This window comes from Populus trichocarpa, chromosome 9, assembly GCF_000002775.5.
Source record: "Populus trichocarpa isolate Nisqually-1 chromosome 9, P.trichocarpa_v4.1, whole genome shotgun sequence".
Classification (NCBI taxonomy): Eukaryota; Viridiplantae; Streptophyta; class Magnoliopsida; order Malpighiales; family Salicaceae; genus Populus; species Populus trichocarpa.
The window spans coordinates 8477933-8505844 of record NC_037293.2 but is presented as its reverse complement, the minus strand read 5'-3'; the positions used below and the strand labels follow the sequence as shown (position 1 = coordinate 8505844).

General features: G+C 36.2%; 5 protein-coding genes across 11 annotated transcripts; 3 read left to right on the top strand and 2 right to left on the bottom strand.

The window, feature by feature from the left end:
* Nucleotides 1-979: 979 nt before the first annotated feature.
* Nucleotides 980-6481, top strand: LOC7478716 (alpha-L-fucosidase 2). Its single transcript, XM_002313121.4, has 10 exons — nucleotides 980-1270; nucleotides 1364-1509; nucleotides 1967-2862; nucleotides 3043-3175; nucleotides 3626-3784; nucleotides 4265-4489; nucleotides 4590-4691; nucleotides 4800-4935; nucleotides 5633-5828; nucleotides 6025-6481. The coding sequence occupies exons 1-10, from the start codon at nucleotides 1063-1065 to the stop codon at nucleotides 6332-6334; spliced, it is 2511 nt and encodes an 836-aa protein (XP_002313157.3). The 5' UTR covers nucleotides 980-1062; the 3' UTR covers nucleotides 6335-6481.
* A 358-nt stretch (nucleotides 6482-6839) lies between these two features.
* Nucleotides 6840-9240, top strand: LOC7478717 (uncharacterized). 4 transcript variants are annotated; one of them, XR_008060051.1, is made up of 4 exons: nucleotides 6840-7073; nucleotides 7515-7666; nucleotides 7902-7973; nucleotides 8930-9240. XR_008060051.1 is itself a non-coding variant. In XM_002313122.4 (4 exons), the coding sequence occupies exons 1-3, from the start codon at nucleotides 6919-6921 to the stop codon at nucleotides 7922-7924; spliced, it is 288 nt and encodes a 95-aa protein (XP_002313158.1). In that variant the 5' UTR covers nucleotides 6846-6918; the 3' UTR covers nucleotides 7925-7973; nucleotides 8930-9240. The 4 variants fall into 4 exon arrangements, 3 of the variants coding, with proteins under 3 accessions (XP_024464020.1, XP_002313158.1, XP_052311561.1); XM_002313122.4 differs by having other exon boundaries at nucleotides 6846-7073; nucleotides 7515-7624; XM_024608252.2 differs by lacking the exon at nucleotides 7902-7973.
* Nucleotides 9241-15709: 6469 nt separating this feature from the next.
* Nucleotides 15710-17134, top strand: LOC7478718 (zinc finger protein 4). The gene has a single exon (XM_002313123.4). The coding sequence runs from the start codon at nucleotides 16163-16165 to the stop codon at nucleotides 16733-16735; it is 573 nt and encodes a 190-aa protein (XP_002313159.1). The 5' UTR covers nucleotides 15710-16162; the 3' UTR covers nucleotides 16736-17134.
* A 1923-nt stretch (nucleotides 17135-19057) lies between these two features.
* On the bottom strand, nucleotides 19058-22210 carry LOC7478719 (TIP41-like protein). 4 transcript variants are annotated; one of them, XM_024608210.2, is made up of 8 exons: nucleotides 21980-22207; nucleotides 21676-21861; nucleotides 21411-21501; nucleotides 20772-20885; nucleotides 20603-20662; nucleotides 20459-20500; nucleotides 20127-20255; nucleotides 19058-19357 (listed from the first exon to the last, which is right to left on the bottom strand). In XM_024608210.2, the coding sequence occupies exons 1-8, from the start codon at nucleotides 22117-22119 to the stop codon at nucleotides 19247-19249; spliced, it is 873 nt and encodes a 290-aa protein (XP_024463978.2). In that variant the 5' UTR covers nucleotides 22120-22207; the 3' UTR covers nucleotides 19058-19246. The 4 variants fall into 4 exon arrangements, with proteins under 4 accessions (XP_024463978.2, XP_024463980.2, XP_024463981.1 ...); XM_024608211.2 differs by having other exon boundaries at nucleotides 19118-19357; nucleotides 20035-20255; nucleotides 21980-22210; XM_024608212.2 differs by lacking the exon at nucleotides 20459-20500 and having other exon boundaries at nucleotides 21980-22209.
* A 1795-nt stretch (nucleotides 22211-24005) lies between these two features.
* Nucleotides 24006-27540, bottom strand: LOC18102091 (G2/mitotic-specific cyclin C13-1). The gene is made up of 8 exons (XM_024608818.2): nucleotides 27013-27540; nucleotides 26135-26367; nucleotides 25960-26035; nucleotides 25644-25720; nucleotides 25487-25520; nucleotides 25235-25384; nucleotides 24685-24819; nucleotides 24006-24466 (listed from the first exon to the last, which is right to left on the bottom strand). The coding sequence occupies exons 1-8, from the start codon at nucleotides 27403-27405 to the stop codon at nucleotides 24365-24367; spliced, it is 1200 nt and encodes a 399-aa protein (XP_024464586.2). The 5' UTR covers nucleotides 27406-27540; the 3' UTR covers nucleotides 24006-24364.
* Nucleotides 27541-27912: the final 372 nt, after the last annotated feature.

Here is a 27912-nt window from a genome sequence, read left to right as displayed (position 1 = left end):
ATTGAAGAACATGCAGCATCAGAATTATATTGAAGTTCTTGGTGAAAGTGTGCAAGATGATATAAAAAAGGCATATTGTAGCTTCAATATCAATATGCAATTATGCGCGCATGCTAAGTTATTCCGAGTTACTTTCACGAATTGCAGTGCTTGTGCAGCTGATAGGTCTTGTCCACGAATGGGGATGGCGATGTCTTTGAAGTAATTATTGATCCTACCTGAAGGATTATGCTTCTTGAAAAATTCATCTTATTCCTCGTTTTAAGCTGGTTTTCGTATCTGCAAGATTTACCGACTTTTGAAATATGAATTAATTATCAGTGATTTCCAGTTCGATGGAAACAGGGACTTTACTAATGATCAAATAGACAAGTTCAGCATGAAATCCAATCGAACATGACCAACATCTGATCGAGAGTGCGACCAACTACCAGTCAAAATAAAGGCTAATATATATATATAAATAAAAATAAATGGTAATATAATATATTTTAAAAAATATTAGTGAAATATCATAGTTTAATGTACAATACAATACATATATATACATTAAACTATGATATTTCACTAATATTTTTTAAAATATATTATATTACCATTTTTTTTTTTAAATATGTTAATATATAAAAATAGCCGAGAAAAAGTGTTCGGTCGTTCAAGCCAGCGAAGACCGATGGCATTGAGTGTGTGACTATCTACCAGTCAAAATAAAGCCTTTTATAAAAATATATGTATAATGTTTGGGTCCATATCTTATGCATTAAATAATTTCGGATTTGAATTTGAAGTAAGTATGTTTGGGAACACGGTTCTAAATTTTTTTAATTTTTTTAATTTTAAATAATTATTTTTAAAATTTTAAATTATTTTGGTATAGTAATATAAAAATAATTTTTAAAAACTAAAATAAATTTATTTTAATATATTTTTAAATAAAAAATACTTTAACCCCCATGCTACCATAATTCAGACGTTACAAAAAATAACAACTAACACATTACCCACCCACGCGTTGGAATTAAAATAAATCAACAACAACAACAACACTGATCCTGATGGAAAATGGAAGATGGAAGCTGGGTTTTAGTTACACGACCCACTGATAGAGACATGTGGAATCCAACCTCAACTTACTTGGAGGACTCCAAACCCTTAAAGATCACTTCTACTGGGCCCGCCAAGTACTGGACGGATGCAATTCCGATCGGTAATGGCCGTCTCGGTGCCATGGTGTGGGGTGGCGTCTCATCAGAACTTATCCAGCTTAACGGTATGTAAAATAAAAAAGAAAAGCTTGCTTTTCCATTATTTTATGTTAGTTATCTTTTGTTGAAAATCTAGATACTTCCTTTTCCTTTTGCAGAGGACACACTTTGGACAGGGACTCCGATTGATTATACTAACCCTGATGCACCAGAGGCATTAGCTGAGGTTAGAAATCTTGTGGACAGTGGTGAATTTGCAGAAGCTAGTGATGCAGCAGCCAAGTTGTCTGGAACTAATGCCAATGTATGTTAAACAATCATTATTGATGTTTCCTTGCTCTAGCAATTAAACTCCTTCTATTTTCTCTATGGTTAGATGTTAATAGACGATTAGGATCAATTGGTTTCTGGGGCCCCACATTCGGAATTTATGTGTTTTATTTGATGAAAACTAAACCGAAACTGAACTAAAGCTGCTGGCATTGTTACCTTTTTAGGGGCTAACAAATAGAAGAAACTGAACTCAAACTATGTAGTTCTATAACATGATTTTGTAGGCTTTCTACTTGTGTGTTGCTTGCACTTCCATCTCATTATTGCTTGTAACTACCCCTTGCATTTTATTGGTATATTATTTCTAGTTTCCTGGACCTATTTAAACTTCAGGGACTTGAATTATAATGTTGATCGATTAAGTCTATGGAAGAGGCTTTGAAAAGTTTTGGCATTCACATCCTAATGATTTGCATTTGATGATTAAGGTTTACCAACTACTTGGTGATATCAAGCTAGAATTCGATGGTTACCTTATGTGTGCTGAAGAAACATATTATAGAGAGCTAGACTTAGATACTGCAACAGCAAGAGTGAAGTATTCTGTGGGTGATGTAGAATTCACGAGGGAGCACTTTGCATCTTATCCAGATCAAGTGATTGTGACAAAGATTGCTGGAAGCAAAGAAGGGTCTGTATCCTTTACTGTATCTTTAGACAGCAAGTTGGATCATCATTGTTACATAACAGACGAAAGCCAAATTGTAATGGAAGGAAGATGCCCTGGAAAAAGGATCCCGCCAAAAGTAAAGGCTAATGATGATCCAAAAGGAATTCTGTTTGCTGCTGTTCTTGGTTTACAGATTAGTGACGGTGCAGGTCTGATGAGTGTTTTGGATGATGGGAGGTTGAAGGTTGAAGGTGCAAATTGGGTTGTGTTGCATATGGTGGCTTCATCTTCGTTTGAAGGGCCATTCACAAAGCCCTCAGAATCAGAGAAAGATCCTGCTTCTGTGTCTCTCAGTGCATTGAAATCAATAAAAAACCAGTCATATTCTGAGCTTTATTCACGTCATTTAGATGACTATCAGAACCTTTTTCACCGTGTTTCGTTGCAGCTATGCAAGGGCTCTGATAGAAATATAGGAGATAGATCTTTGGAGATCAAGAATCTTATGCCTTCTGGAAAAAGATGTGTTGAAGGAAACAAAGATGTAGTTCCAACAGTAGACAGGATAAGATCTTTTCAATCTGATGAAGATCCTTCGTTGGTGGAACTTCTATTCCAGTTTGGTCGATATTTGCTTATTTCTAGTTCCCGCCCTGGAACTCAGGTGGCTAATCTTCAGGGGATATGGAACAAGGATCTTGAGCCAAAATGGGAGTACGTTACACTCTCTGATCTTCTTCATTTTCCACTTCCTTCTTTTCTCAATCTATATATGTGTTAGAAGTTAGGGAGTTGAGGGGGACATGTAGGAGATTGAAGTTATGCTGTCTTCCACTTCTTTCTGCATCAGGATTTCATATAGACCGCTACTGACTCCTTTATCTCTTTCTTCAGTTCTGCTCCTCACTTAAACATCAATCTTGAAATGAACTATTGGCCTTCCCTGCCTTGCAACCTTAGTGAGTGCCAGGAGCCCTTGTTTGAATTTATCAAATCTCTATCAATCAATGGATGTAAAACTGCACAAGTAAGAGCTCTTTCCATTTCTATCTCATAATTAAAAAAAACATTTTGTAATTTATTTAACCTTTTATTTATAATTTATTTCACTCACTGGACTGTTTGGTTAGATTTCAATGGCGGAGTTTCTCCTCAAACTCTAGCCAATAATTAAGAAATTCAGTTGTTGCAATCAGCACTGTAAGCTTGTAGACTAAGATATGTTCATCTTTGCTTATGAGGTTTCCATGTCAAAATAGCTTGGTTACCAGAGAGTCTTATCCTCAAAGCAGTCCCATACCATTTACCCTTGCCATCATTCAACTAGGATGGGGGCAATATATATTCTCTAGTCAATGTAGCATCCCAAGACCTTAACCAGAAAGATCCTCAACCAAACCCTGAGTCCCTTGTAGTGTTTTGTGATCTTCATTGTACTTCTCAAATATTTCTTATCTGAGTCTCAGAATGTTTCCAGGTAAACTACAAAACAAGTGGTTGGGTGGTGCATCATAAGTCTGACATATGGGCGAAACCATCAGCAGATAAGGGAGAGGTTGTGTGGGCAATATGGCCTATGGGCGGGGCATGGCTTTGCACTCATTTATGGGAGCACTACAGTTATACAATGGATGAAGTACGCTATTGATTTTTCCTTAAATTGCCCATTACCTTGCTGTCCTTGATAATTGGCTTTCTCGTTTGACTTTATGACCAAAGTGGTTGTAACTTTCCTTAACACCTACTGTGATGAATTGTTTTTAGGACTAAGTTACGGTACATGCAAATTTTATAGAAAGCATAAGATCTGATGACTGAGGGGAAGGTCTCTTGCCCTTAAATTCCATAATAGTCTGTTCTACTAATTTCGACTCTTTCTAAGATTGGATGGTTTTTATGTTATTAAGTGGCTACTGGACCTTACATCATGTTATTTTCTCCCCCTCTGTTGTTACTGGGCACTGTCATCAACAGATCTTTGATTATCTTATGAAACTTTAGAGAGTCTCTTTTCCTCTTTCTTTCTCAGAAGAAAATTATAATTTTTTTTAATGGCATAATTTACATCATGTTATTTTCTTCCCCTCTGTTATGCTGATATTTTCTAAATGATTAGGATTTTCTTAGAAATAAGGCATACCCTCTGTTGGAAGGATGTGCATCATTTTTGTTGGACTGGTTGATTGAAGGGCATGGAGGATATCTAGAAACCAACCCGTCCACTTCTCCTGAACATATGTTTATTGCCCCAGATGGTAAGTCTGCTTCTGTGAGCTATTCATCAACTATGGATATGGCACTCATCAAAGAAGTATTTTCTGCTATTATTTCTGCTTCTGAGGTGAAACTCTTATTCTCAATGTCTGTAATAATTACAGTTTTGGTATTTGCTAAATTTTCTAATTTTTAACTTAAAATTGTAAAAAACTTGTGAAAAACAGGTTTTGGGCAGAAATGAGGATGCTTTTGTTCAGAAAGTGCACAAGGCTCAACCAAGGCTTTATCCAACAAAAATTGATGAAGAAGGCTCTATTATGGAATGGGTGTGCAAGTGGCGTATATATTTTGTATTGTTGTCCACGTAATGTAGTCCTTTCCTGTATTTTGACTGCTAGATTTTGACAAATGTAATCCTCTCTGTGGTAGTGCAGGCACAAGACTTTAAGGACCCTGATGTGCATCATCGACACCTTTCACATCTGTTTGGCCTGTTTCCAGGACACTCAATAACCATCGACAAAAATCCAGAGCTTTGTGAAGCAGCAGAAAATTCTCTCTACAAACGAGGTTAGCTTAAATATACAACTAGTTTAGGGGGATTGAGGCCAAATGGTTCCATCCAGCTGTATCACTTTCTCTCACCTTTACCTGTTCTTTTCTGGTTCTGAAAGATTATATTTGAGACTGATTTCTTGCATAAAAATGTAAAATGAATGCATAAGAGCAAGTTTCAAGCATCAAAAAAATGTTATGCTTTGAACAGAATAGCTCTCGTTGCAAGAGCAGAATGATATAAGAAGGCCTCTCGTGGTGTCATGGAATATCACTAGGCATGCTAAATTATTTTAAGTTACTTTTCATTAAATTGGAGAAATTATGCAGCAGTAAATTATATTGAATTTCTTGATTGAAGTGAAAAAATGTCATGCTTTGAACACTAAAGTTCTTGATGCAAGTGCAAAATATACAACAAGGCCTATTGAGGTTTAACAAAATATCACTATGCATGCAAAAGTATGTTGAGTTACTTTCATTGGATTAGAGAACTTACGCAGCCAGAGAATTCCATTGAAACTTGTATGCATTGTCCACAGATGAGGATTGTCTACGCTTAAAGGATTACTTTATCTTTCCTGAAATGCTATACTGTTCAAAAGTTCATCTTATATTCCTTCATGATTGTATTTGTAACTTCAGCTGGGACGGCATTGCTTTGGGGTTATAGTCTGGTATTGTGTTACATTGTATTTGTCAATGGAAACAGGAGAGGATGGGCCAGGATGGTCGACCACATGGAAAATTGCTCTATGGGCACATCTGCACAACAGTGAGCATTCTTATAGGATGGTTAAGCAATTAATTAAGTTGGTGGATCCAGATCACGAGGTAGCGTTTGAAGGTGGACTGTACAGTAATTTGTTTGCAGCACATCCTCCTTTTCAAATTGATGCCAATTTTGGGTAAGCAGCCTTGTCTATGTTATCGATGACAATGTAGTAAACTATCCAACTTAGTTTCTCTCAACGTGTGTCGAAACATATAATCAGGTTTGTAGTTTTAAACAGACGGATACCATCTTCAAATACCACAAACATCTGTGCATGCATTATATCAATGATTTGATAGAGATGTGATTTCTGCAACTTTTGGTTTCAGATTCACAGCGGGGGTTTCAGAAATGCTTGTCCAGAGTAGCATAAAAGATCTGTACTTGCTCCCTGCTCTCCCTCGAGATAAATGGGCAAATGGATGTGTTAAAGGATTAAAGGCACGCGGGGGGTTGACAGTCAGCATATGCTGGAAAGAAGGAGATCTTCATGAAGTTGGTGTTTGGCTGAAGGATGGAAGCTCCTCCCTCCAAAGAATACATTATGGAGGAACTACAGTCACAGTAAACTTATCATGTAGAAAGATTTACACATTCAATACACAGTTAGAGTGTGTAAAGACTCTCTCCCTCTCATGATAAGAGATAGGGTTCTCTTTCAACTTTGTTCAATGTCAATACTGAATAAAATTCCATGAGAACGATGCGTGCAAAAAAATCTGGCAAGGAACTCAGCTTCCTTTGTATGTGAATAGCCAAAGCCAAAGTGTTTTTGTTTAGAAGCTACGGGCGGCATTGTATTTTATTTTATGTTTCTTTTCTTTTTGACAAAAACCAAAAACTAGTTTTTTAAAAAAAAAAGTGAAAAAAAAAATAATATGATGTAGAAATTTAGAAAACAAATAAAATTATTTTCATTTAAAAAAATGAAAAAAAAATCAAGGCAAACAAAAAAAAATTATTTATGTTTTAAAAAATTTGAAAATAAAAAGGGAAAATGGAAACCATATTTCGTTTATAGGCATTGTTGGCCCACAGCCCAATCTTCAAACAATATAGTATAGCTCAATTGCAGGCTTTGAATCGATTAGGCCTGGGCCAATAGATACTCCTCTACGACGCCGTGTAATCGACAAATCCAAACATCCTCTCCTCTAAAACAAAAAGTCTAAAACCCTAACCAAAACCCCCTCATTTCACCCCATTCTCCTTCACACGCTGAAATGGCTTGGCGCAGTGGAGGATCACTCTCGCGTTCGCTCATGTCCGCCGCCAGGGCGCCGCTTCCTCGCTCTTCTGCACCTCTCCCCCGCCTCCGTCCCCCGTCTTCCTCCGCACCCCGTTTACAATCTCGCCGCTTATCCTTTGCTCCTTCCAGGTAGCCATCCCTCTTGAATTTTTCTTGATGATTTTCTTTTTCTGAAATATTGTTTCCCAATTTTCATTTTTTGTTTCATTTATATTTCTTTCTATTATGGATAATGAAGCTGTAAAATTGACCTTATTTTGCGTGATAGGCTAGTGCATATTTTGTTAATAAATTTCACTTATTTTGGATCGATGGGCTCGTTTGAAATGGAGGGCTTATTCCTGTGGATCCTTAAATTTATGAAATAACCAACGCTAGTAATTCTACATTTCGTAAGAAATCAAGAAAATCCATTTTTAATCTATTTTTGCATATTGTTTGTCGAAGCCAATCTGGGGATGAGAATTTCTTCTTCTGCTTCTGATTCTGCTTCTGCTTCTGCTTCTGCTTCTTCTTCTTCTTCTTCTATATTATGGTTTAATGTTTCTCTTTGTTGTTGTGTTTTTGTAGGAACTTGGGAGAACTGGGATGCATGCAGTCGTTCTTGCCTTTGGTGTCCGCGGGGAACTTGACATCGCGTCTCAATGCTAATTTGCGGGCTTTTTGTGAGCTGTCTCATGGTACCTTCTGTCGTTCTTGTCCAGATCGCTAATAGTTTCTTTGTGAGTCTTACTGTTTCTAGGGCGCAAAACAAAGCAAAAACAGAATGTTTTTGAATTGTTGTTATTCATGAAATGCTGTGGCATAACTTCTATTGGAAAGAGAAATCTTTTGGGTTGCTTTCCATAAGTTTGTCAAAAATGTGTTCAATTCACTAAGTGAGCTATAAAGTAGATTTGGTTTTTGTTGGTTTTATGAAACCTGGTTAATGAGAGGAATTGGGACTGGGATTGATAGGGAGGAATGGAAAAGATGGGTGATGCACGCGGACTTACAGTCGGCTAAAGGCGCGGAACTGATGCCACAATAGTAGGTTTCTATTTTTTTATGTTTCTTATTCTTAAAAAACATAAATGTAGTGCATCAATATTGAGACCAAAGATAAACCAGAGCCTTCAAAACTAAGAAACATAGAGGCATTTAGTCAAATGCATCATACATTTCAAATTGACTGTTTGCAAGGTTGTTGTGATCCTTGATTCTTGTGCTGGGAGATCCATCTCTCCTTGATTATTTCGTTGTTTATATTAAAGGCTCTCCGTATAAATCTATCAATATTACAAGGGAAGAAACCTTCTTTCCATTTGCTTCTGAGATAAACACATTGCAGTTAGTTGGATTTTTCTTCATTTATTGTTTTTGTTGTGTTTTTTTTAATATTCTCGTAATAAGTTTGTTTGCAACCCACTTGTGGCATATTCCCTTTTCCTTTGCTGCTGATAAAAATATGATGAGAAATCCTTTTGGTGCGTTATTTTCTCCGTATAGTTTATCAAAAGAGTCATTACTTGACCCCATGGGAGACTTGTTTCAAGTACTGCATATGGAAATTAGAATTCAGTGGATTCTTTTCCATCAACATAAAAGGCCAGCTTTAGATTTTGTCTTGCAATTTTTTTCTTTGATCGTGTATAGTTTTCTGCAAATTACAAGTAAAAACTAAGGTGTGTTACTGCTCTGTTTTTATTACTTGACAGCTTCATCACAATAAAAAATATCTGTATACAAAAGGAGCCACAAGATTTTGTAATCTGTACTGGAAAGGCTGAGTTTTAAATCAATTAATCAGTTTTTATGCTGTTACCAGCAACGAACATTATTCCTAATTTCTGATAAGACCTGGAATTAGAAATCTTTGAATTCAATACTTTTCTGTGGTTAAACTCCAAGATTCCTACTGCTTGAAGGAATTACGCCCCAAGAAACTACGCTTTTCTAGTGGAGAATTCTTGCATGGATTTTGAACCATTACCCTGTTATTGCAGGTACTTGAAGAGCCTTTGGATTAGCACTACCAAATGCAACGTTATCTGAAGGAAGTCAGTGACTGGAGTACTATGTGGGATGCTAGGAATTTTGTCGTTTTGGCATGGATAATTAATAATGATGTCATGTTCTATGCTACATCTGAGATCAATGTTAGGTTTTATATACTCTTCGGACAATCTATTAGATGGTTTTGCAGGCACCTGTATTCACTTGTCGGTTTGTGTGCTCTGTTTCTTTGATTTGTACCTTGTCTCTGGAAGGTCCTGCTGTTGATACATGATTATCAAACTTTTTTTAGTTTTTGGAATTTATGTTCTTGTTCATTGTATGAAAGAATTTTTATGGGCCATCACTACCCCCACCCCACTGTAAGAGCTCATGGAGTAGCCAACTGCGCAGGGAATGCTTGGCCTTGGCGTGGTGGGGGTTTTTTTTTTTTTTTTGGGGGGGGGGGGGGGGGGGGGGAATTGGGTTTTGACTATTGATACCCAAAACAATGGATTTTTGACACCTCACCTGATTGGGTTTTGGTACTCATTTAGTATCCCAAATTTAAATGTTATAATCTAGAATTATTTAGTACATTTTGAGGTTATTTATTCATTTTAAGTTCAAGTCAAGTAGACCGGTATCTTACTCAATTCAAAACTTGACATTTTGTCTTAGAGTTTTACCCTAAATTAATCAGGATATTCATAGATTGAATTTTGTACTGTCAATCATTATCTTTTGCTGGTTGTAGGTATTTTTATAAAAAAAATTGACTCGAGGTTAGGCTACCGTAGGACTGATGATGGAGGATAAGGAAAAAACATGTTTCAATCACGCCCTTTCGAGCTCGGAATGAACAATCACTATCTTTTAAACTCGGCCTGGACACATTCAATGGACAGTTTTGCCATTAGAATTGATGAATCCCCTCAACAGTTTTTCTTAATGAACCGTGTTTTCCAAACAATGCTTGAACCGCTTTGCCATTATTTTCATTGACAATGTCCGTGTTTCATCTAATGAGCAGCATCGAGGACATTTCAAAGTGCTTGCAGCTAGAGAGAATGATGCTCAGATCCAAGCATTCTTCCATACCTAAAATAATTATCCAAACCTGACCTGAACTAGAATGTACATGGATTCTTGATACCTGATTCAATCGGGTTTTGGGTTTCTATCATCTATCCGAAACTCAAACCTGAATGATATAATTTAAAATTTTTTAATATATAATTAGCTTGTTTTATATGTAATTTTTTCAAACTTTGAGGAGATTTATTTATTTTAGGTCCGGTTTGGGTCAAGCAAACTAGTATCTATATCCAACCAAAAACTTAAATTTTAACTTTTGAGTTTTACCTGAACCTGATTAGGTTTAAAAATTTTCTATCTATTCGGGCTAGTATCTATGAGGTTTGGGTGAAATTGCTAACGAGATTTTTAGTTGAAGCAACAAATTCGTATTTATCCGATTCTTTTACTGTAGGGGATGTAATGGCATTGCAACTTTTGTTTTCTTGAAACTAGATGCTAGTTCTTTTACAATGGTTTCTGACGGATCAAAATTTCTCTTTTTGGCACCAAATTTATAATGGTCAAAATCTGAGAATTTAAAGCTATTTAATATATTTATTATTTTTTTCCTCTACTAAATTACTAATTTTATTATCATAAAGTCCTCAAACATCCTTAAAAAAAAAATTACCTTGACATTAGAGAAATAAATTATTTACGAAGACATTTAATTGATGTTTGATTTAACCACTAAAAACCCTTTATCATATAAATATTCCTAATTTTAACACTTCATCAGTTTTTTTTAGCTTGAAAGGTAATTAGTGGGTAATTGGATAGATTTCGTTGCATGAAATGACTGGATTGGATTGTACTTCAAGGAGAAGAGTGTATTTTCCAGAAGTTACTGACTGTGACGAGCAAAATACTGTCAAGTAGCATTACTTAATGATGCTGCATCTGATTTCTGTTTGACTTTTGACATTCTGTGGAGGAACTCCTCGTGAGCAAATGGGATGTCCACACCTGACTAGTGTCTTATACTAGTTATGGTATATGAAACAGCACGAGGGGCTGTTCTTCAGCTTGTGCACCATGATCCACTCCATATAGACGTTAATGGAGCATCAAATTCCAACCTGGAGTAATTGGTGGTGTTACCCGTGCAACAGTGTACATCCAATAAACCTAGACCCCAAGTTTGGCTTTAATGTCATTGTCATTAATGAGAATCTTAGAAGGTGCCACTTCCAAACAAAAGTTAAAGTCTATTGTGAAAAATGTTGTTCTGGATGCTGAACTATCTTGAATTCAAATGCATGCCAGCTCCTTACAGGTATTACTTAATTCCGGTGAGCTATCGGTAGCTTTTGATACATGATATATAATGAATAGGATAGGAAAACACAACTCACTTGTAATGGTGTTTGGTGGATAGTGCACATATGGAATATGGTCTCACAAGGCAGTCTTATCATGTCCACTCTCCTCTGTTCATCAAATATATTGTTGGGGTGCAACATAATAGCCCAACTTATACGATTCTATGGCCTCGCTGAGGGAAGTCTAGAAGTTTAGACGAATCCGAAAGTTAGCGAGGAAGCTCTGAATCCATCCTGTGCAACAAAGGAACTACTGAATAAGTTCTTCAATAGTTCAATAACTCCACTTCGTTTTCCATGTCTCTTTGTAGAGGAAGCTTGCGCCATTCTGCAGCAGACCATTGGCTAAATGAAAGTAGTTGAGTCGATATTCGTTAAAAGGAAGCATTCGGGGCCACATGCAACTTGTTAAAAGTCCATATTGTGCATGACTATTTGTGGAGAACTGATCCCAGGAAAAGGCAAGTCACAAATGAACATCAAGTGCTTGGCATTTTATGTTACAAGTGGAAGCCTTTCTTCTGGCCCGTGTATAGTGATGACTCCTATCATTATCCCAATTACATAAAAAAAGTGCTGTCTTTTTTCACCGACAGTACATGAAATGAAAAGAACTTGTATCACAATTTTTCGGATGAGACACACAAAAGTAGCCGGGCAGAACTTTTAACTTCGGAGATTCTTCTGTCTCATCTTTTTCCACCTCCGATCGAGTTTAGTTTTTGGCACAAGAGAAACCAACGTGGAGCCAAATTTCGCAAAACCTAATTCAATCCACAAGAGATGGGCAGGCCACTTTGCATGCATCACCATTATTCTTATTCCATTTTTCGAAGCACTACAGCGGTACATTGATTAAAACCATTTTGTATCAATCTTCTTATGACCAGACATATTGTTGTAGTCCCTTTCAACCATTTCCAGTTGCTTTCCAATTAGCCAATGTGATGGATGTGTCACCAAATGATGCTGGCATGCTGCTTAATTATATCCCACAAATTTGATCTCAAGGAAAGAAAATACGAAATAATACAGTGCTTCCATATCAAACTGGATTTCGAGGGTCCACGGGCAACTGTGAAACCCACTATTTCCTACCACCCTATAGTTGTTTTTTGCCACAACTTTGACCTCAATATCGAGCGAGGCAGCATATCACAGGTGAGGCGCGCAGACGAAGCTAGTAAAGTCCCAAACCCTTCTTACCACTGACATGACAACATCGAATGAGAATTAAACCTGAAAGACTAGATAAAAATTCACAAAAAAAGAGAGTTAAAAAAAACTCCAAAAGTATCATCCCTTGCAATATACAAATTGAATTGGATGAGGAATAAAAAAAATGAAAACGTTGAGAAGTTTGAGCATTTGTTAGGATCGAGTCGGAGATAACACCGACTGAGAATGATAGAAAGTTGACTAGAGCAGTACGTTAAACATCAAACTAAAAGCCTGACTTCAAAATTTTCTTCCCCGACTTTTCAAGTCTACGTACATCCTCGTGATCTTAATCGAATATGTAATCATGCATGAAGGGATTAATACAGTATTCAGCACCATGATATATGCTACAAGAAAAAATCAAGTTGCAAGCTTCATAGACAAAAAAAAAAAAAAACTCCTCTTTTCAAATGCTCCAAATCCAAGAAGTTTGGGAAACAACTCATAACTCTCCTCAATCTAAAGCCGAGACATTCTAAATGTCAACGGCACAAATTCTTATCCTTAATTTATTCCTATAGGTCTCTAGCCTCTCTCAGGCCACGATTATCAGTAAGAGAGAGAGAGAGAGAGAGGGAGAGGGCAATGAAATATCCTTCATGGCATCTAAGCTCCACATACCTTGGAAGATGTAACGAAAGAATTGAAAATTACAAAAAAAAAATTTAATTAAAAGGTCTCACTAAAGTCGCCTCTAACTTAGAACATTATGGATTCGAGCAGTATTTCTCGCACTGGAAATTTATTTCTCTTTGGTTTTCTCACACGATATGAGGTTTTATGGAGATCTACTTGCATGTTCCTTTGTTAGCCCGCAATGAGGGTTTCTTGGCTGTTACTTCTCGATTATGGTCAACATCTTAGAGCTTTCTTCTTGGTGTGCTGGTGGCTCTGTCCAGAAAGAGCACAGTCTGGTTTCGTTGAGCTGGTTAGTTTGTTTGGTTTTGGCTTGGCTTAGGTTGTTGGTTTGTGGCTGGTCAATGGATGCTTGGTGAGCCTCTAAAATTTTTGATTTGTTGAGTGTTACAAGATTAGGCATTAAATGCACCCTACCTTTAATGCTCCTGGTTGCTTGGTGATTGTTGGGTTGGTCAATGGATGCTTGGTAAGCCTCTTAGATTTTCTTTTTTAGTTTAACGTGGGTGTCCGAGCCAGCTTGCGCGCACCTTGACTAATCCCACGGGCCTTGAAGTTAACGACCATGTAAGTTTCCAGTGGTCATCATATGAGCAACCACAAGGCTCGAACCTGAGACCACAGAGGGAGCAAACCTCTTAGTCCCAAGCTCTTACCACTAGGCTACCACCTAGATGGCTGCCTCTTAGATTTTTGATTTGTTAAGTGTTGCAGGATTAGGCATTAAATGCACGCCCAATCTATAATGTATTTGGTTGCCTGGTGATGGTTGGGAGAGTATTGTTCTGGTAGTTTAGGATTAGATGTATGCTTGATTTAGAGAGAAATTTGTTGAGGTTTTTGTGTTGGCTTCACAATTAGCTTTTCCAATTTGGTTGTTGTGAGATAATTTTGTTTTTCTTTGTTTTGGTTTCGTTTGTTTTCTAATTTCTTTTGGAATTGGTGAATTCAAGGGGTTTTCATGAGATTTGGGACTAGGATTGAATGGGACATTCATCCTTTTATTGTATTGTTTTTTTTTTTTTTACATCATTGATTTCATCTCTCTTTTGGAGAGGTAGATAGGGTGTAAATAGTTGCTTTTAAAATGTTTGCTTAGTTTCTTGTAGAGATGAACAAAAAATCCAGAAAACTGATTAAACCGAGAAAACTAAAAAAAAAACAAAAAAAACCGAATCATGAAACAAAATCGATTAAATCGATTACAATTTTTAAAACCGGTTCAGTTTCAGTTTTAAAAGCCTAAACCAAAAAAAAAAAACCGAACAGAATCCAACCGAAAAAAATCAAGCCAAACCGGAAAAAACCGAGCCAAACTGGAAAAAATCGAGCTGGTCGGTTTGAACCGGTTTCGGTTTTTTTTCAAAAAAACCGGTTTTGATTACTTTTTTTTTTATAAAAGACGAACTAAACTGAAAATGATCACTCCTAGTTTCTCGAGACACTTTCAGAACTCTTAGTGTCTTGATTAGGTTGGTCTGTTTTATTCTTTGATTGTCAAGGGTTGTTGATGTTTTTTTTACTGTGTTTGTTTTGCAGCTGGCTGTTTAGGATCTTAAGCTTTTTATCTGGTGATAGTTTATCATCGTGGTTATAACTGAAGTGTTTCGATTAGCAAGGTTCTTTGTTATCTATGTACTTCCAATGTCTTTAGCTTTGCTTAATTCCAATTTGTTTTCTTTATTCTTTTAAGAGCTTGGTTGTTGTTTTGGTGATGGGCAGCATGCATGTTGTAATGGATTTGAGAAGTTCTTTTAGATTGTTTAGTGGTTGCATGCCCCTATTTCTTTGTCTGTGTTGGTTCCCTGGTTTTTTATTTTCAATTGATTTATGTGTGTTTTTTTTAAAATAAAATTGTTGCTGCTTTTTCAAAAATTTGCCACCGTTCCCCAGCGCTATTGAAAACCCCTGCATATTTACACTTGTCTAGAGGAAAACAATATTAAAATGGCAAGAGAACCCTCTATCATATTCTTGCTTTCATCACCATTATTGGCAATTCCTTGGGGCCATCCCCACCAACATTAAATCAGAAGGCAATTAGAAAACAAAGGAACCCTACCACCATTGATTTTAATATTTCCATTGAGCTTTGAAGCTCATCACTCACTCTCCTCTCCGAATAGGAAATGCATCTTTTCAATGTCTTCATCACATAACATACCAACTGACATGACAGAGTTCTGAACACTACAAATGTGCCTGTTTCGAACTGTGCCCACCATTACAGTGTTTACCCCAGATACACTTGAGAAGAAATGTACAGGCAAAAAAATGAAACGGAAAGTTATTGTGAATAAGAATCATATGCCAGTGTGATCCTATCTGCGTGGATGGATGGCTTGCTTGCTATCATCAAAGTAATCCAACCGTAATCAAAATCACTCGATGAATGCTCTCACATTTATCTACAAGGATGGGTAGATCTACCCATACATCCATCATCTATATATATAAAAAAAAAAACAAAAAAAAAAACAAGCATCTAAGAGCATTTATACTGAAGACAGAAAAGTGAAGCAGTTTTATTTGTTTATGAGAGGATGAGGAGCACTGGAGGCAGAATCGATTTACCATGAGATTATGATCTTGACCACGGATGGGATTAATGTCCATTGTCAACCTTAAGTTTCTCTACTTAATCCAAAAGAGAACCATGTAAAGTTGGCTTGATTTGAGGAGGGAAAAGATAAAGAAGATGGATGGAAGTGGGGAATCCTAAGCTTGACAAGGGCAACAGTAATGATGACATAAGCATTGTCCCGTGAAACACCGAGCATTGGGCTAGTGGGGTTGCTGTATTGAGACCAAATAAATTAAAAAAAAACGTCCAATTTAACTTCATTTCCAAAATTGTTAAATCTATCTCCGTTTGTTTCCCCTCTCCTGCTTCGATCTAACCCTTCGAGCCTGCCACAATCATTCCATCTCTTCCCTGCTCATCTTCCCTACATACACTTCCTAGAAGTTCAGATACGTGAAGATATGATCTTCCAGGAAGAAGCGATCGAAATAAAAACCAGCAAGCACCAAAATGAAATAGTGGGCAACCACAACAGCAATGAAGGTTATAATGATAACAATCCAGGAGAGTGGCTGAATCTGAGACTAGGTGGAAATTCACCCTCAACAGCAGGAGATTATGACTCGCAATCAAGACCTACTTCTAGCAAGGTTTTCTCATGTAACTTCTGTAGAAGGAAGTTCTTCAGTTCACAGGCACTTGGGGGTCATCAGAACGCCCACAAGAGAGAGAGGGGTGCGGCCAGAAGATACCACTCCCAGAGGATGATGACAATGATGGGCTTGCCTATCAATTCCCCAATGGCTAGATCACTTGGGGTCAGGCCCCATGCCCTTGTGCACAAGCCAACCAGAGATGGAACTCCTATTGGAGGGAGATTTAATGAAGCCAATCCAGGATTTGTTATGTCATGGATGCCCTTCGCACTTGATGATACAGCGGATTTGACATGGCCAGGCAGTTTTCGCTTGGATTCACAGCTACCAGAGACATCATCGGAGTCGCTCAAGCTTGACTTGAACCTCCGACTCTAATCAACCCCCCTGCTGTGGTTCCCAATTTTCTTCACAGGGAACAGTTTTTGAAGTGCCATCTAAAACAGAAACTAATACAGGTGGGCAACCAACCCTCAGAAATGTTAAAAATCATACCAATTCTGCTTGGTCAAACTAGAAGAAACATGGAAAATCCCCTACCATGTATGCTCGTCATGTCCAAGAAACATAGGAAATCCCCATCCCCCTCTTTAGTTCAATTTCTGGAAAAAATAAATGCCCGGAACCATATTTATATGGCACCTAACATATAGGGGCTCTTTAGATCCTTATCAACCTCCATTTTCAAGCCATTGTACATTTCTTTTTAGAGTGATAATAATGTTTGTTTGTTTTTTTTTTTTTTGCAATAATTATACCCTTTTACACCTTCAGTAATTATTCTCTCTTTCACGTAATGATTATTCATTGGACCTTTTTTTTATTCAATTAAAAGTTTTTTGGGATTATTTTTGATGCAATAATTATCCATTTTACACCACAGGACACAGGTAATTATTCTTTTGCAGATATGACTTATAAATATTTGTTGGAACACCCCAACACAAACCAGACAGTGCCAAGAAGGGTAGGATTATAATGGAAGGAAAACAATTAACACCCTTTGAGATCATGTGTTAGCTCTCTCTGTTCCCGATATGGCTCTCCAAGTGGCATTTTACATTTTAACATTGCCCTTGTTTTTTGCTTATATGTCCAAAGATCGCTCAATATCCCAAAAGGATCCATATGGCTGACCCCAACTACTTTGGGATTGAGGCTTGGCTGATGTTATTGTTGTTCATGTCCCGAAGATAGCCATGCGAATTTTCCTTATGGTACCGGCTTCGAAGGTCTTATCGGGCGTCTCAAAAGCTCCCTGGGACGACTTCCATGTGCCTTCCTTTCCTCTTTTGTTTTTGCATCTTTTCCCATGCTTTCCTTTGGCAAAGAACCAATAAAAGTCAAAGTTTTCTATGCTTAAATCTTGAATTCTTTCAATACGTCACTAGAAGTCTTGAAATCAACCTAATATCATGCATATCCTTGGACTATTATCTCCCTCATCTTCCTATTTATAGAGCCCCAGCTTCGCCATTTTCCATAGAATCTCCGGGTCTTTCCTATCTACTATAGTTTTGTTTTTTTGTTTTTTATCCTATTTATCTGAAAATGGATTTGATCTGCTTCAGTTATGAGAATTCCTACCAATTCTTCTTTCATTCATCCAAGATGATCCTAATCTCCGTCGATATTACTGCCGGCCTTGCCCTGGCCTATCATCTGTATAATGGAATTTGTCATTTAATTTAAAAAGGGCTTAACCATGGCAAATCACGAAGCAACTGAGTTTTTGTGATCAATCTCTTTTTTTGGCAATCACAATACCCTTGTCCGTGGAAGTTGACTACCCGAGAAACAAAGGGAGAAACTACCTAAGACTGTCTCCGAATTGATTTATCATCTCCTAGTTGAAAAAAATAAGTGATATAACAGGGTAGTTCTTCTATTATTCCTGCCTCGGTCCATGTCCTTTATGACCCTTATCTTCTTGCAGAAGCATGTTGGACTTGTATCAATTTCTCTGATATTTCATAATACTTTTCGTTTAGGAAACGTGTTCAAACTATATTCTTTTAAATTTTAATTATTATTATTTTTGTTAAAAAAATTATATATTTTCAATAATATATTCATCTCAAAAATAATTTTTTTTAAAAAAACCATTATTTTAATATTTTTTTTAAAACAAAAATACTTTAAACCTCAACCACTACTATCTCAAACAGCTCATCTTCTGAATTGTTTTGTTTTGTTTGCATATCCCATCCCAACATGCTCAGTTAATTATACTCGCTCATGTGCGTGTTTCTCCAAAACCACCCATTACTTTATAGGTGTAAATCATTTGACACTATCAATCCTCCAAGTCCCAACTAACCTGATGGTCAGGAAACACCAAATGAAAATGTCAATCAGGAGATTATTATCTATCATTGATGATGGGTAGGTTTCTTTATCCCTTGCAAAGAGTTCTGTGAACTCTTTGCTTTCCTATTCCCTTGTCATCCGAGCACTTCTTACACTTCTTCATTTTCTTAACTGTGGTAATGTATTTCAGTTGATACAGCACTCCAAAAGCTTTTCTTTCCTTCTCATTGTGCTTCCTTTCTACACTCTAAACATAGCTCATATGCTCTACTAGTGCTTATGCATCTCAGTTTGTCCTAGTTACAATGTCATGTGCATGTTTTCCTATTAGTTTCTGCATCCCATTCTCATCCGATGTAGAAACAATTACACAAACATGAAAACAGAATATCTTAAACTAATATCTTTGTTCATCCATTGAATATCGTTTCCTTTTTCTCTTTCCACAAATAAAATCATAAAATAGTTTACCAATCTAATAAGCAAATAAAATCCACAATCCACGTGAAAAGACTTGATTTCTATATGGCCTCAACAATGTAAGCAATTCAAATCTTCATGCACAGATAATTTACAGCCTCAAAAATTACAGTGGACCTTAAGCTTTTGAGTCTTGTGTACGATGACGGGAAGCCTTTGGCTGATGATGCTTGGATCACTATATGAAGCAGAATCTGTAGGATATCCTTTCTGCAAAATAACATTACAGAAAGTGATGCATAAAAATTGGAGAACACCTGTTACACAAGTAGACTGTACTACAATTAGAAATATATCTAAGAAAAGCATTACTTGCCTACAGAGAAAGAGAATAAAAATAGATACCCATTCGAGATCAGGAAGACATAAAAAATCATTATTACCCGATCAGGAAGACATAAACAGCCTACGTGGATGCATATTAAAACATCATGAATTTACAGTGATAATACTGTGACATTTATATCAATGCAATGAAACATGTACCAGGCCACACACTTCCACATAGAACCAACTTATTTGAGAACTTCTGCAGTCATACTAATAGGACAAAGTGCAGAAATTAGCAGATTCAAAGATGTGTAAATGACAGAAACATGTATTTTAAACAGCAGCACGTCCTATGCCTAAACTTTCCCAGGACATGCTGGACTGCTTATTCTGTTCATCCTCTAGGAAAAATTCTGTACTTCTATCTTTCTATCCAGATTAGCTTTTCTTTTTGCTCCTCACTCCTCTTTTAGACACAATTTTGAAAGCTGTTTGCACTACTGCTATTTTTTAGAAATAACTAGATGATCATTCCTATGATAACACTCAAAAAAGAAACTATCTTTACAGCTTCTGAAAGAGTAGAGACCAGGAAAATAAAGGTAATAAACACCCACCACACATACACACATCTAGCCATGCATGTGCTCTTTATTGTGGGTGAGTGGGTGGGTGGGTAGGGAGAGGGAGAGAGAGAGAAAAAGGTTACAGCAGCCAGAGCTTCAAAGTTGGCTTCTCTCCAGCAGCTTTCTCGAAGAACAATAGGATTTGCACTTTCACTGAAAGCACAATGCATACGAGTGTCCCTTAATCTCATTAGCACTCCATCAACTCTAAGCTGTAACAGAGGAGGTGGAAAAGAGAAATTTAGTGAAACAATATATAAGTGAAGAAAAAATGTCCCTTTTCAGGAAAAGGAAAATGTTTAAAGCTTCTTTATACCAAGCGTTGATACATGCACACATGTACAAAGAAAGAAATGGAGCTGTTTTACTGAAATGGATGTGCAAATTGAGTAAAAAATAATGATGATTAACTAACCCAGAATCGCAAAAGAAGAAACCAGCAACTTGGCATGACTCTCTACAAAACTCAAAGAGGAGATAATCAATTCTTTGGAAACTGATTATCAGGCAGCATATCATATCAGTACTTAGAACAACTAGTAAAAGTTTCAGTATTTACCACTTTTACAGTTAAAAGCGACACCCCATTATCAGCCAGTTCATCTTCATACAAGACTACCTGTGGAATTAAACAGATTATTTAATCATGACACACCCATAAATACCAGGAAGAGAATGAATTTCAAATTTTATGAATTTATGCTCTTAGTGTTACACAAGGAGTCAACCTCATCATAGAAAAGAATAGGCTCTTTTGATGCAAGTGCAGCCACATCAATTTGCTCTTCACAGTCTTCCCAACAGGGGATGCAGCTAGCCTCCAAAATTCCCCCGCTGTCTTTCTGATCACAAAACCAAGGATATGATTTGCAACGTGTTCTTACACAAAACCAAATGACAAGAGAAAGAAAACAGTCATTTTTTTTATATTTAACAAAAGCTTAATTACACTATATTTGAGCCAGCTTATGTTTTTGATTCATCAATGGTCAATCTCAGCCATGGTTAACATAATTTTTTTTAAAAAATCCAAGTCATGTCATAGCCTTCACTGTAAACCCAAGTAACCTACCTAAAAAAAAGTTATAATCAGGACCTCTTTTGAAGTTGTTAACGTTTTGAAGGGGAAAAAATGGCAAGAAGAAAGCAGAAATAACAAAGAAAAGAAAAACAGAAAATCCAACATTAAAATAGAAACTGCTAACGTAAAAATTCTCAACAAGGAGGACATGAATTAATCCATTAAGTCCGCCTACTTAGAACATGACTTTAACCTCCAACACAAAACATCCTATAGCAACAAGTCTTCACTTTATTCTCTGCCAACCACAAACACAACAAAAAGTTTGTTAAGTAACAGAACAGACCTTCTCTATATCCAATTCCATTGTTTCACTACCACAATAAGGCGTCGTGAATGTATAATCATAATCCAATATCACCTGCTGGAATGGTTTGCTGTAAGTTGAATTCACACCAAGTGTTAGCACAAGCTAAAAACAATCTCTCTTGCCTCATGCTCGTACACGTTACTATATCAAAGATTGAAACAATTCAACTGTCTATTAACACAATGAGCTTCTGGATGCCATATATTGATGCAATTAAATCCAAACAAATACTTAAAATTACCTTCTAAATTTCCATTGTGCAGCAGCAGGGACTTCGACCGGAGGTAAAGCCTCTTGTTTCCAGCCAGTTAGGGCATCAAACGCATTGAAATGAATTTTGGTACCACTAGTCGCATGTTTAAGTTCTAAACAACTTTCTCCAAAAACCATCTCTGGTAAATGAGAAGTTTTTAGCTTGTCTTCCCATCTGCAGCAGTCGCATCAACCATCAAAAACTCTAAAAATAACCATTTGTACTCAGATTTGCATGAGACACTTCAATTGAGTGCAAATTTGAAACTAATTTAGAAAGAGAGGGAGAGTACGTGATCAGAGAGGAGGAGTTGAGAATGGCGCCGTTGCAAGATACGATTTCCCAGCCATGGATGCGGAGTCCATGACGACCATCGGTTAAAATCTCGGCGCCAGCGGCTTTTAGGTCTTTGTCATCGACTTCCACGTCCATCGCTATGGCTTTTTTATTACGGATTCGGTCGGTGTGGCAGTTTTTCTGCTTCGCTCTGGCCTTTTCGGGTCTTAACTATGAGCATCGTGATTTTATTAGGCATTCCGGGTACGAGATTTGACGGGTTCGGGTTGGGCCGAAAAAGCAGATCCAATTTTGTAATAGTTTGTTAAGAATAGAAGGGCAATTTTTATAGTTACTCCTTTTCATTCTCATTTTTAACCTAATTCTATACTTAATTGACTTCGAAGTTGGAACACCAAGCGATATGGTAAATGTACCGAAAATAAGCAAAAACATTTAATAGTTGATTGATATTTAATCTCTTAAAATCTGCATTCTAAGAAAAATAAAAGCATTTTACTCCGATAGTGCTAAGATTATTGAATTTGTTTTCCTAGGTTTTACTTGCCAGATGTCATGGCATCTATTTTAAATAAAAAATTTAAAACAATTAAATATAATTTTTATTATATCTAATGAAATAATTATAAATAGTTTTCGTGGCTTAGACTAAAAATTATTTGAATATAAAATAAATTATCTAGGAAATGCTTTGATATCATTATTAAATTGGTCTAGTAAGTCAAACATGAAAAACTTGACTCCCGTCCTTGTCAAGTTTTGATTTCCAATTAAATTATTTAAAAGTTATTATAATATGATACGGTTGATTTGATGAGCTCTAAATTAAAAAAAAATCAAATGATAAAAAATAATAAGAAAAACAAAGTTGAATATGCAAATTTGAAGGTAATTTGGATGATTATTAAAAAAAGATTTGACTTTTTAAAATAAAAATTGAAGCTTTTTATAATATTGAGACAATAATATATTATATCGATTCTAGTCAACTCATGTTAAATCATCAAATTCATGACTTGGCTTGTGAATTTCAATGGTTCAATAATATTTTTAAAATTTTAATTATATAAAAAAAATTCAAAATCAATTTAACATTAAATGATTACAACAAAAATTTAATCAAGCATGCATGCCTGAGTGGTCGAACATATCAAATAGAATCCGTCAGCACTAAGCCTGACCATTTTTATTGTTTATACCGCGACAACCAATCATTTTTTTTTTTCTTTCACAATTTTTCAACAACTTTCTCTCTACTCCTTCTAATTTATATATTAAAAAATAAACAAAAAAGCTTCTGCACTATAATAAAATTCTCATAAATTTAAGATGAACTGCATGTTTTCTTGATGTTTTAATTTAGAGTTTAATTTCATATAATTAGACTGTAAAAAAATATATTAAAAAAAGTTAATATATTTTTTAAAAAAACCAAACAGTAAGTTCATTGTTTATATAAACAATGACATAGTTTATTTTTTTTTCTTGGTGTTTGTTAATTATAAAACTTAATAACTAATAAAAAATCATTTATATAATGTCTTGTCATTTGGTGAAGAATCTAAGTAAAAAAAATAAATCAAGTATCTTTAGTCTTTTCCTTTGAATTTTTTCTCTGTAAATGGAGGTTAAATTCTTTTTAAGTTTAATCTTTAGAAGTTCATCCACACTTACATTCATGAGAAATTATTCTCTAGCGGTCTCTTTTAAATTCACAATCGGGATGACAACGGGTTCTAAATTATTTATTCAACATTGATATCAAATAAAAATAATAACACTAACCGTATTAAGCTCTAGTTACCTCCTCTACCTATATTTTTCATTTTTTTGCCATGAGGTAACCTGTCAAATAATAGCACTGAGCTCCTATGTTGCCCCTAATTAATTCTACAAAGATTCCTTCAACTGAACAGCATTTAGATTGAAACATAAGTATTTTCTTCCCGATTTTCTACACTCATTTTTAGCATCAAAAGATTTCTTACTTGGGAGCAAAATTTGAGAGGTAGAAACTAGAAGAGACTGAAAATGTAACCTTTTACCTGGGATCAAAACCATAGGGATTTTCAATGTTTGGGAGTCGAAAAACATTAGGCACGGCATGTTATGTTCCTAAAGCTAACATGATGTACAGTGTTATTTGCAAATTCAGAATTTACTTTGAACTCCAACCATAAAAGCCTGCCATACTAATGGCTGGCCGCCAGGGTATGCAAAGCTAAACGTTACCAGTTTATAATGCCATAGTCTTGAAGAAGCACCTCCATTTTGAACCACCAGCTATCAACAAGAAGTTGACTAGTACCGCCATCCAATTGAGCAAGGACATCAAAAGAAAATAATGCTGTAAAATCTGCTAGAAGAAAACAACACTACTTCAACGCATTCTTGAGAATCTCACAGAGCATAACTCATTGATGGCCGCAAAGTAACGCCCAGGAACTTCTGAGGGAGGAGATAAAGTTGCCACATGCTTAAACTGTCCCCAGGAAAACAGAAGAAGAGAAGGAAGGAATATCAACATATTAATATTTATTAGCAACAACCCCATGACCTAAATTTTATAAGCCATAGTTGTGCAATCAACAGAAAAATGGCAGGAATCCAATGAATCATACAGCCATTTCTCAAACCAGTTTCTTTGGAAGGTAAGCACATGAGATCAGAAACAAAGGCAGATACTGTAAACTAGAATACCTTGTTCTGTGTGTATTTATCTCTCACTGCTCGCGAAGAGCTTCCTTTTCTATTTAATTGAATGTCATGAATAGCAAGAACACATTCCTTTAGGTCAGATGGTCTGTAACCTGAATGACGCTGCAATGCCATACTCTGAAGAGACAAAAAAATAATTAGAAAGAAAACATTTGCAAATGATGCAGCAATCTTAAAGTAGGACTAAAATTCAAGATTTCCTGATTTTATCATCTATCTCTCAACATCCAGGAAATTATTCACTTCTGCCTGTTGCAATCAGCCTGAGCCACTTCCAGTTCTAAACATTCATAATCTTTTCTCATACTGAGTTTGTAGATGCTATTACAAAATCACAAACCAATGAATTTATGATTGGCTGCCCGTGTTCTTTACACTATTAAGGATATTTCCAAATATCAATGTCTCTCCAAAGCTGAGAATTGCAACGCTCACTTAAGTCTACAATTAAAATTCTCAGGCATAATGAAATATATATCCTTTCTTATTCCAGGGGTGCAAATCATAGTTAAACAAGCTTTATATTTTTTACCCAAGGATGCATCTGTGGCTGGATCGTGAAACTTGAAAGGAAAACAGCTGATGCAGCAATCATTGATGGTAAGAAGCGCATGCACCCATATTCTAACAAACTTAGCTCCGCCAGATAACAACTCAAGAGCTCGAATTGCAAATCAGAAGACTGAAAAGAACATTTTTGACAGAGTAAGAATTAGTTGAAGGGGAAAGAAAAAGGAGAACAAGCCAAAAACATTCTGAATACAGCATAAATAGGTTAGCCTACTTCGCAATTCTCTTGAGCAGCTTTCAGCAAGATTCTGCATATCCAAAATGATGTGTTGTTAGTAGGACTGGCTATCAGGTAGGAATCATACATGGGACAAGGAAAAAGAATTCATTAAATGCAATAACCTACTGCCAGTTTTTTTAAAAAAACTTGCCTGAGAAAATTTATTGTTGTAGGAGCACCCATTTCATAGTTCAAGGATTTAAGTACTTGTTTCTCCATATCAAGTACCTGCACATTTACCCAAATTAAATACTCAACCAAAAACATGAAGCCAAAGTGCTGAGTTTAGCTGCCAGAAATTGATGAAAAATAAAATAATTGAAGTTCGCATCAAGCAATTCTTAAAACATGAAAAATTTGATAGTTCAGTTACTTAACAAGTTCAATTTCAGTTTAATTTGTTTCAGTTACTTAACAAGTTCAATTTCAGTTTAATTTATTTCCCTTAATGTTATAGAGAGACACACCTGATCCTTGGTGTAAGTGTTGTCTGTTATGTGGCAAAAGCTCTCGACATGTGGAGGACTAATCTCTTCATACTTCCTGCGTCATCAAAGCATTAGTAATTAGCATTACAAAAGTGGAACACCAATGAATAACTAACAGAAAACAGAACAACAATATAGAGAGTCGTCTTTTTACGAGGCAATAAGCATGCAAGAAACACCAAGAAGCTGTAGATTGTTCCTACTCAAAGCCTGTGAAGATAGAAACCTATCGATATACGATACAGTGAGATAAAGGGTGTCTGAGACAAGTCTGTATTCTTCTGCAACTTCCACTAACCAATCCACTAGAATTTCCCGCATATTGCCTGATACATCATTCTGCACCTCCCGCATGTAATTTGACAAGCACCTTCTATTGCCCTCCATCTGAATAACCAATCATTATTTTTCAATTTTGTAGTTTCCAACTGTGTTATAAAAGTAAGATACTCAATTCATTTAGTGAGAAAACAAAAAAGAGCCCAGATACCTAATGAACAAATCCAAACTAAATCACCGAAATTAGAAACTACATAAACCCAACATATGAAAAAATTGTCACATGGACCCAGCCTATGTAAAAAAGCAGTGATCCCCTATGGTAGAATTGATTTACTAAATCTATGAAAAAAGTACTCCAACTTGACACATACCAAATTTACATGTCAGCAAAATAGGAAACGCATCCTCCAAATCCAGAGGCAAGAGACCAAAATTTCTTTTTTTCTCTTGTTTTCAATCATCTTACCCGTCAAAACAGTAAAAATCATCGAACCCAAAACCAAAATGAACACAAACAAGCAGGAGTACTTATGTTGTACGGAGAGGGGGGGTGTGACAACAACAAAAAAATTCCTGATCAAAGGCAAAACCCTTATTTCTCTTACTGGTGAAATCCAAAGTTCTTGTTTCATTGGTTTCTCATTAAAATGAAGGAAAACGACACCACCAAATTCAAAACCCAGAAATCAATTAAGAAAAGAACAGCATGCTATTAATTAATTAATTAATTAATTAATTAATTACTAATACCTCCAAGGAGTGAAGATATCGATAGATAGAGGAAGTGTAAGAACACCTCCTTAACCCTGATTTTTTAATGGACTCAGCGCTCGGAAACTTTTCTAAATCGTTATGATTCCCCTCCTTCACTTCACATTCAATCTTCGGGGTGGTCTCGAAATCCGAGTCTCGACTTGACTCAGTACTTGGTGGTGGCAAGTCATCCGCTTTGGCTGCATACTTAGACTCGCTGATATTGCAATCCGAGTTGTTGGTGGTGATATGGAGAGAGTTTGTGAGTTCACCCAATGGGACTCGCTTCTTCTTGGAGGGTGGCAGAGGGTGGTGAGCCTTTGGGGCCCGTTTCCTGGATGATGATGATGATGAGCGCGTGGATTGCACGTGATTCTCGTTCTCGCTCATGTCTACTGTGAAAGTCTCTTTTATCTCTTTAATGTTAGAGACAGAGACGGAGAAGGAGAAGAGAAGATAAAGGCAGTTAGTTTTATGTACTTTTATTATTGGAGAATGGTGAGCTTGTTCTATTAGAAGCGCGTTAAGTTAACTTAAACAGATTTATTTATTTTTGTGTGTGTTTTCTTTGGGCGGGAGATTTTCTTCTTCAATCGAAGAGCAAGCGGTGTCGTTTTCGTGAAAGGAATATGGGCCTCCTTGTGAGAAGCCTACCTTCTTAGTTTTGGGCTGATGGGTAGCACGGGATGGGTTTATTTATAGAAAGTTCAAGATAAAGATAGAAAAGGGCAAAAAACAGTTGGATAAAATTGATTTCTTATAGCTTTCATTTGGATCCGAGAACAAACCTAATTTCTATATGGGCTATTTTTCCATTGTACGTAATTTTGGGGCTTGCCAATAGAGGTTTGATTTGAAGTCATAAAACAATTATTAATTAGGTCAATCGGGTTGAAA

Bases quoted from the DNA above. Each gene is read 5' to 3' on its own strand.
- LOC7478716 (XM_002313121.4), top strand. From the start codon at position 1,063: ATGGAAGATGGAAGCTGGGTTTTAGTTACACGACCCACTGATAGAGAC. The intron at 4,936-5,632 runs GTTAGCTTAAAT...CAATGGAAACAG, and splicing joins AAATTCTCTCTACAAACGAG to GAGAGGATGGGCCAGGATGG. The intron at 5,829-6,024 runs GTAAGCAGCCTT...TTTTGGTTTCAG, and splicing joins CAAATTGATGCCAATTTTGG to ATTCACAGCGGGGGTTTCAG.
- LOC7478717 (XM_024608252.2), top strand. From the start codon at position 6,919: ATGGCTTGGCGCAGTGGAGGATCACTCTCGCGTTCGCTCATGTCCGCC. The intron at 7,074-7,514 runs GTAGCCATCCCT...GTGTTTTTGTAG, and splicing joins TTATCCTTTGCTCCTTCCAG to GAACTTGGGAGAACTGGGAT.
- LOC7478718 (XM_002313123.4), top strand. From the start codon at position 16,163: ATGATCTTCCAGGAAGAAGCGATCGAAATAAAAACCAGCAAGCACCAA.
- LOC7478719 (XM_024608210.2), bottom strand. From the start codon at position 22,119: ATGGACGTGGAAGTCGATGACAAAGACCTAAAAGCCGCTGGCGCCGAG. The intron at 21,862-21,979 runs GTACTCTCCCTC...CGACTGCTGCAG, and splicing joins AACTCCTCCTCTCTGATCAC to ATGGGAAGACAAGCTAAAAA. The intron at 20,663-20,771 runs GTTGACTCCTTG...TTAATTCCACAG, and splicing joins CTATTCTTTTCTATGATGAG to GTAGTCTTGTATGAAGATGA.
- LOC18102091 (XM_024608818.2), bottom strand. From the start codon at position 27,405: ATGAGCGAGAACGAGAATCACGTGCAATCCACGCGCTCATCATCATCA. The intron at 26,368-27,012 runs GTATTAGTAATT...TTGGTTATTCAG, and splicing joins GATATCTTCACTCCTTGGAG to ATGGAGGGCAATAGAAGGTG. The intron at 26,036-26,134 runs GTAAAAAGACGA...TTGATGACGCAG, and splicing joins TCTTGCATGCTTATTGCCTC to GAAGTATGAAGAGATTAGTC.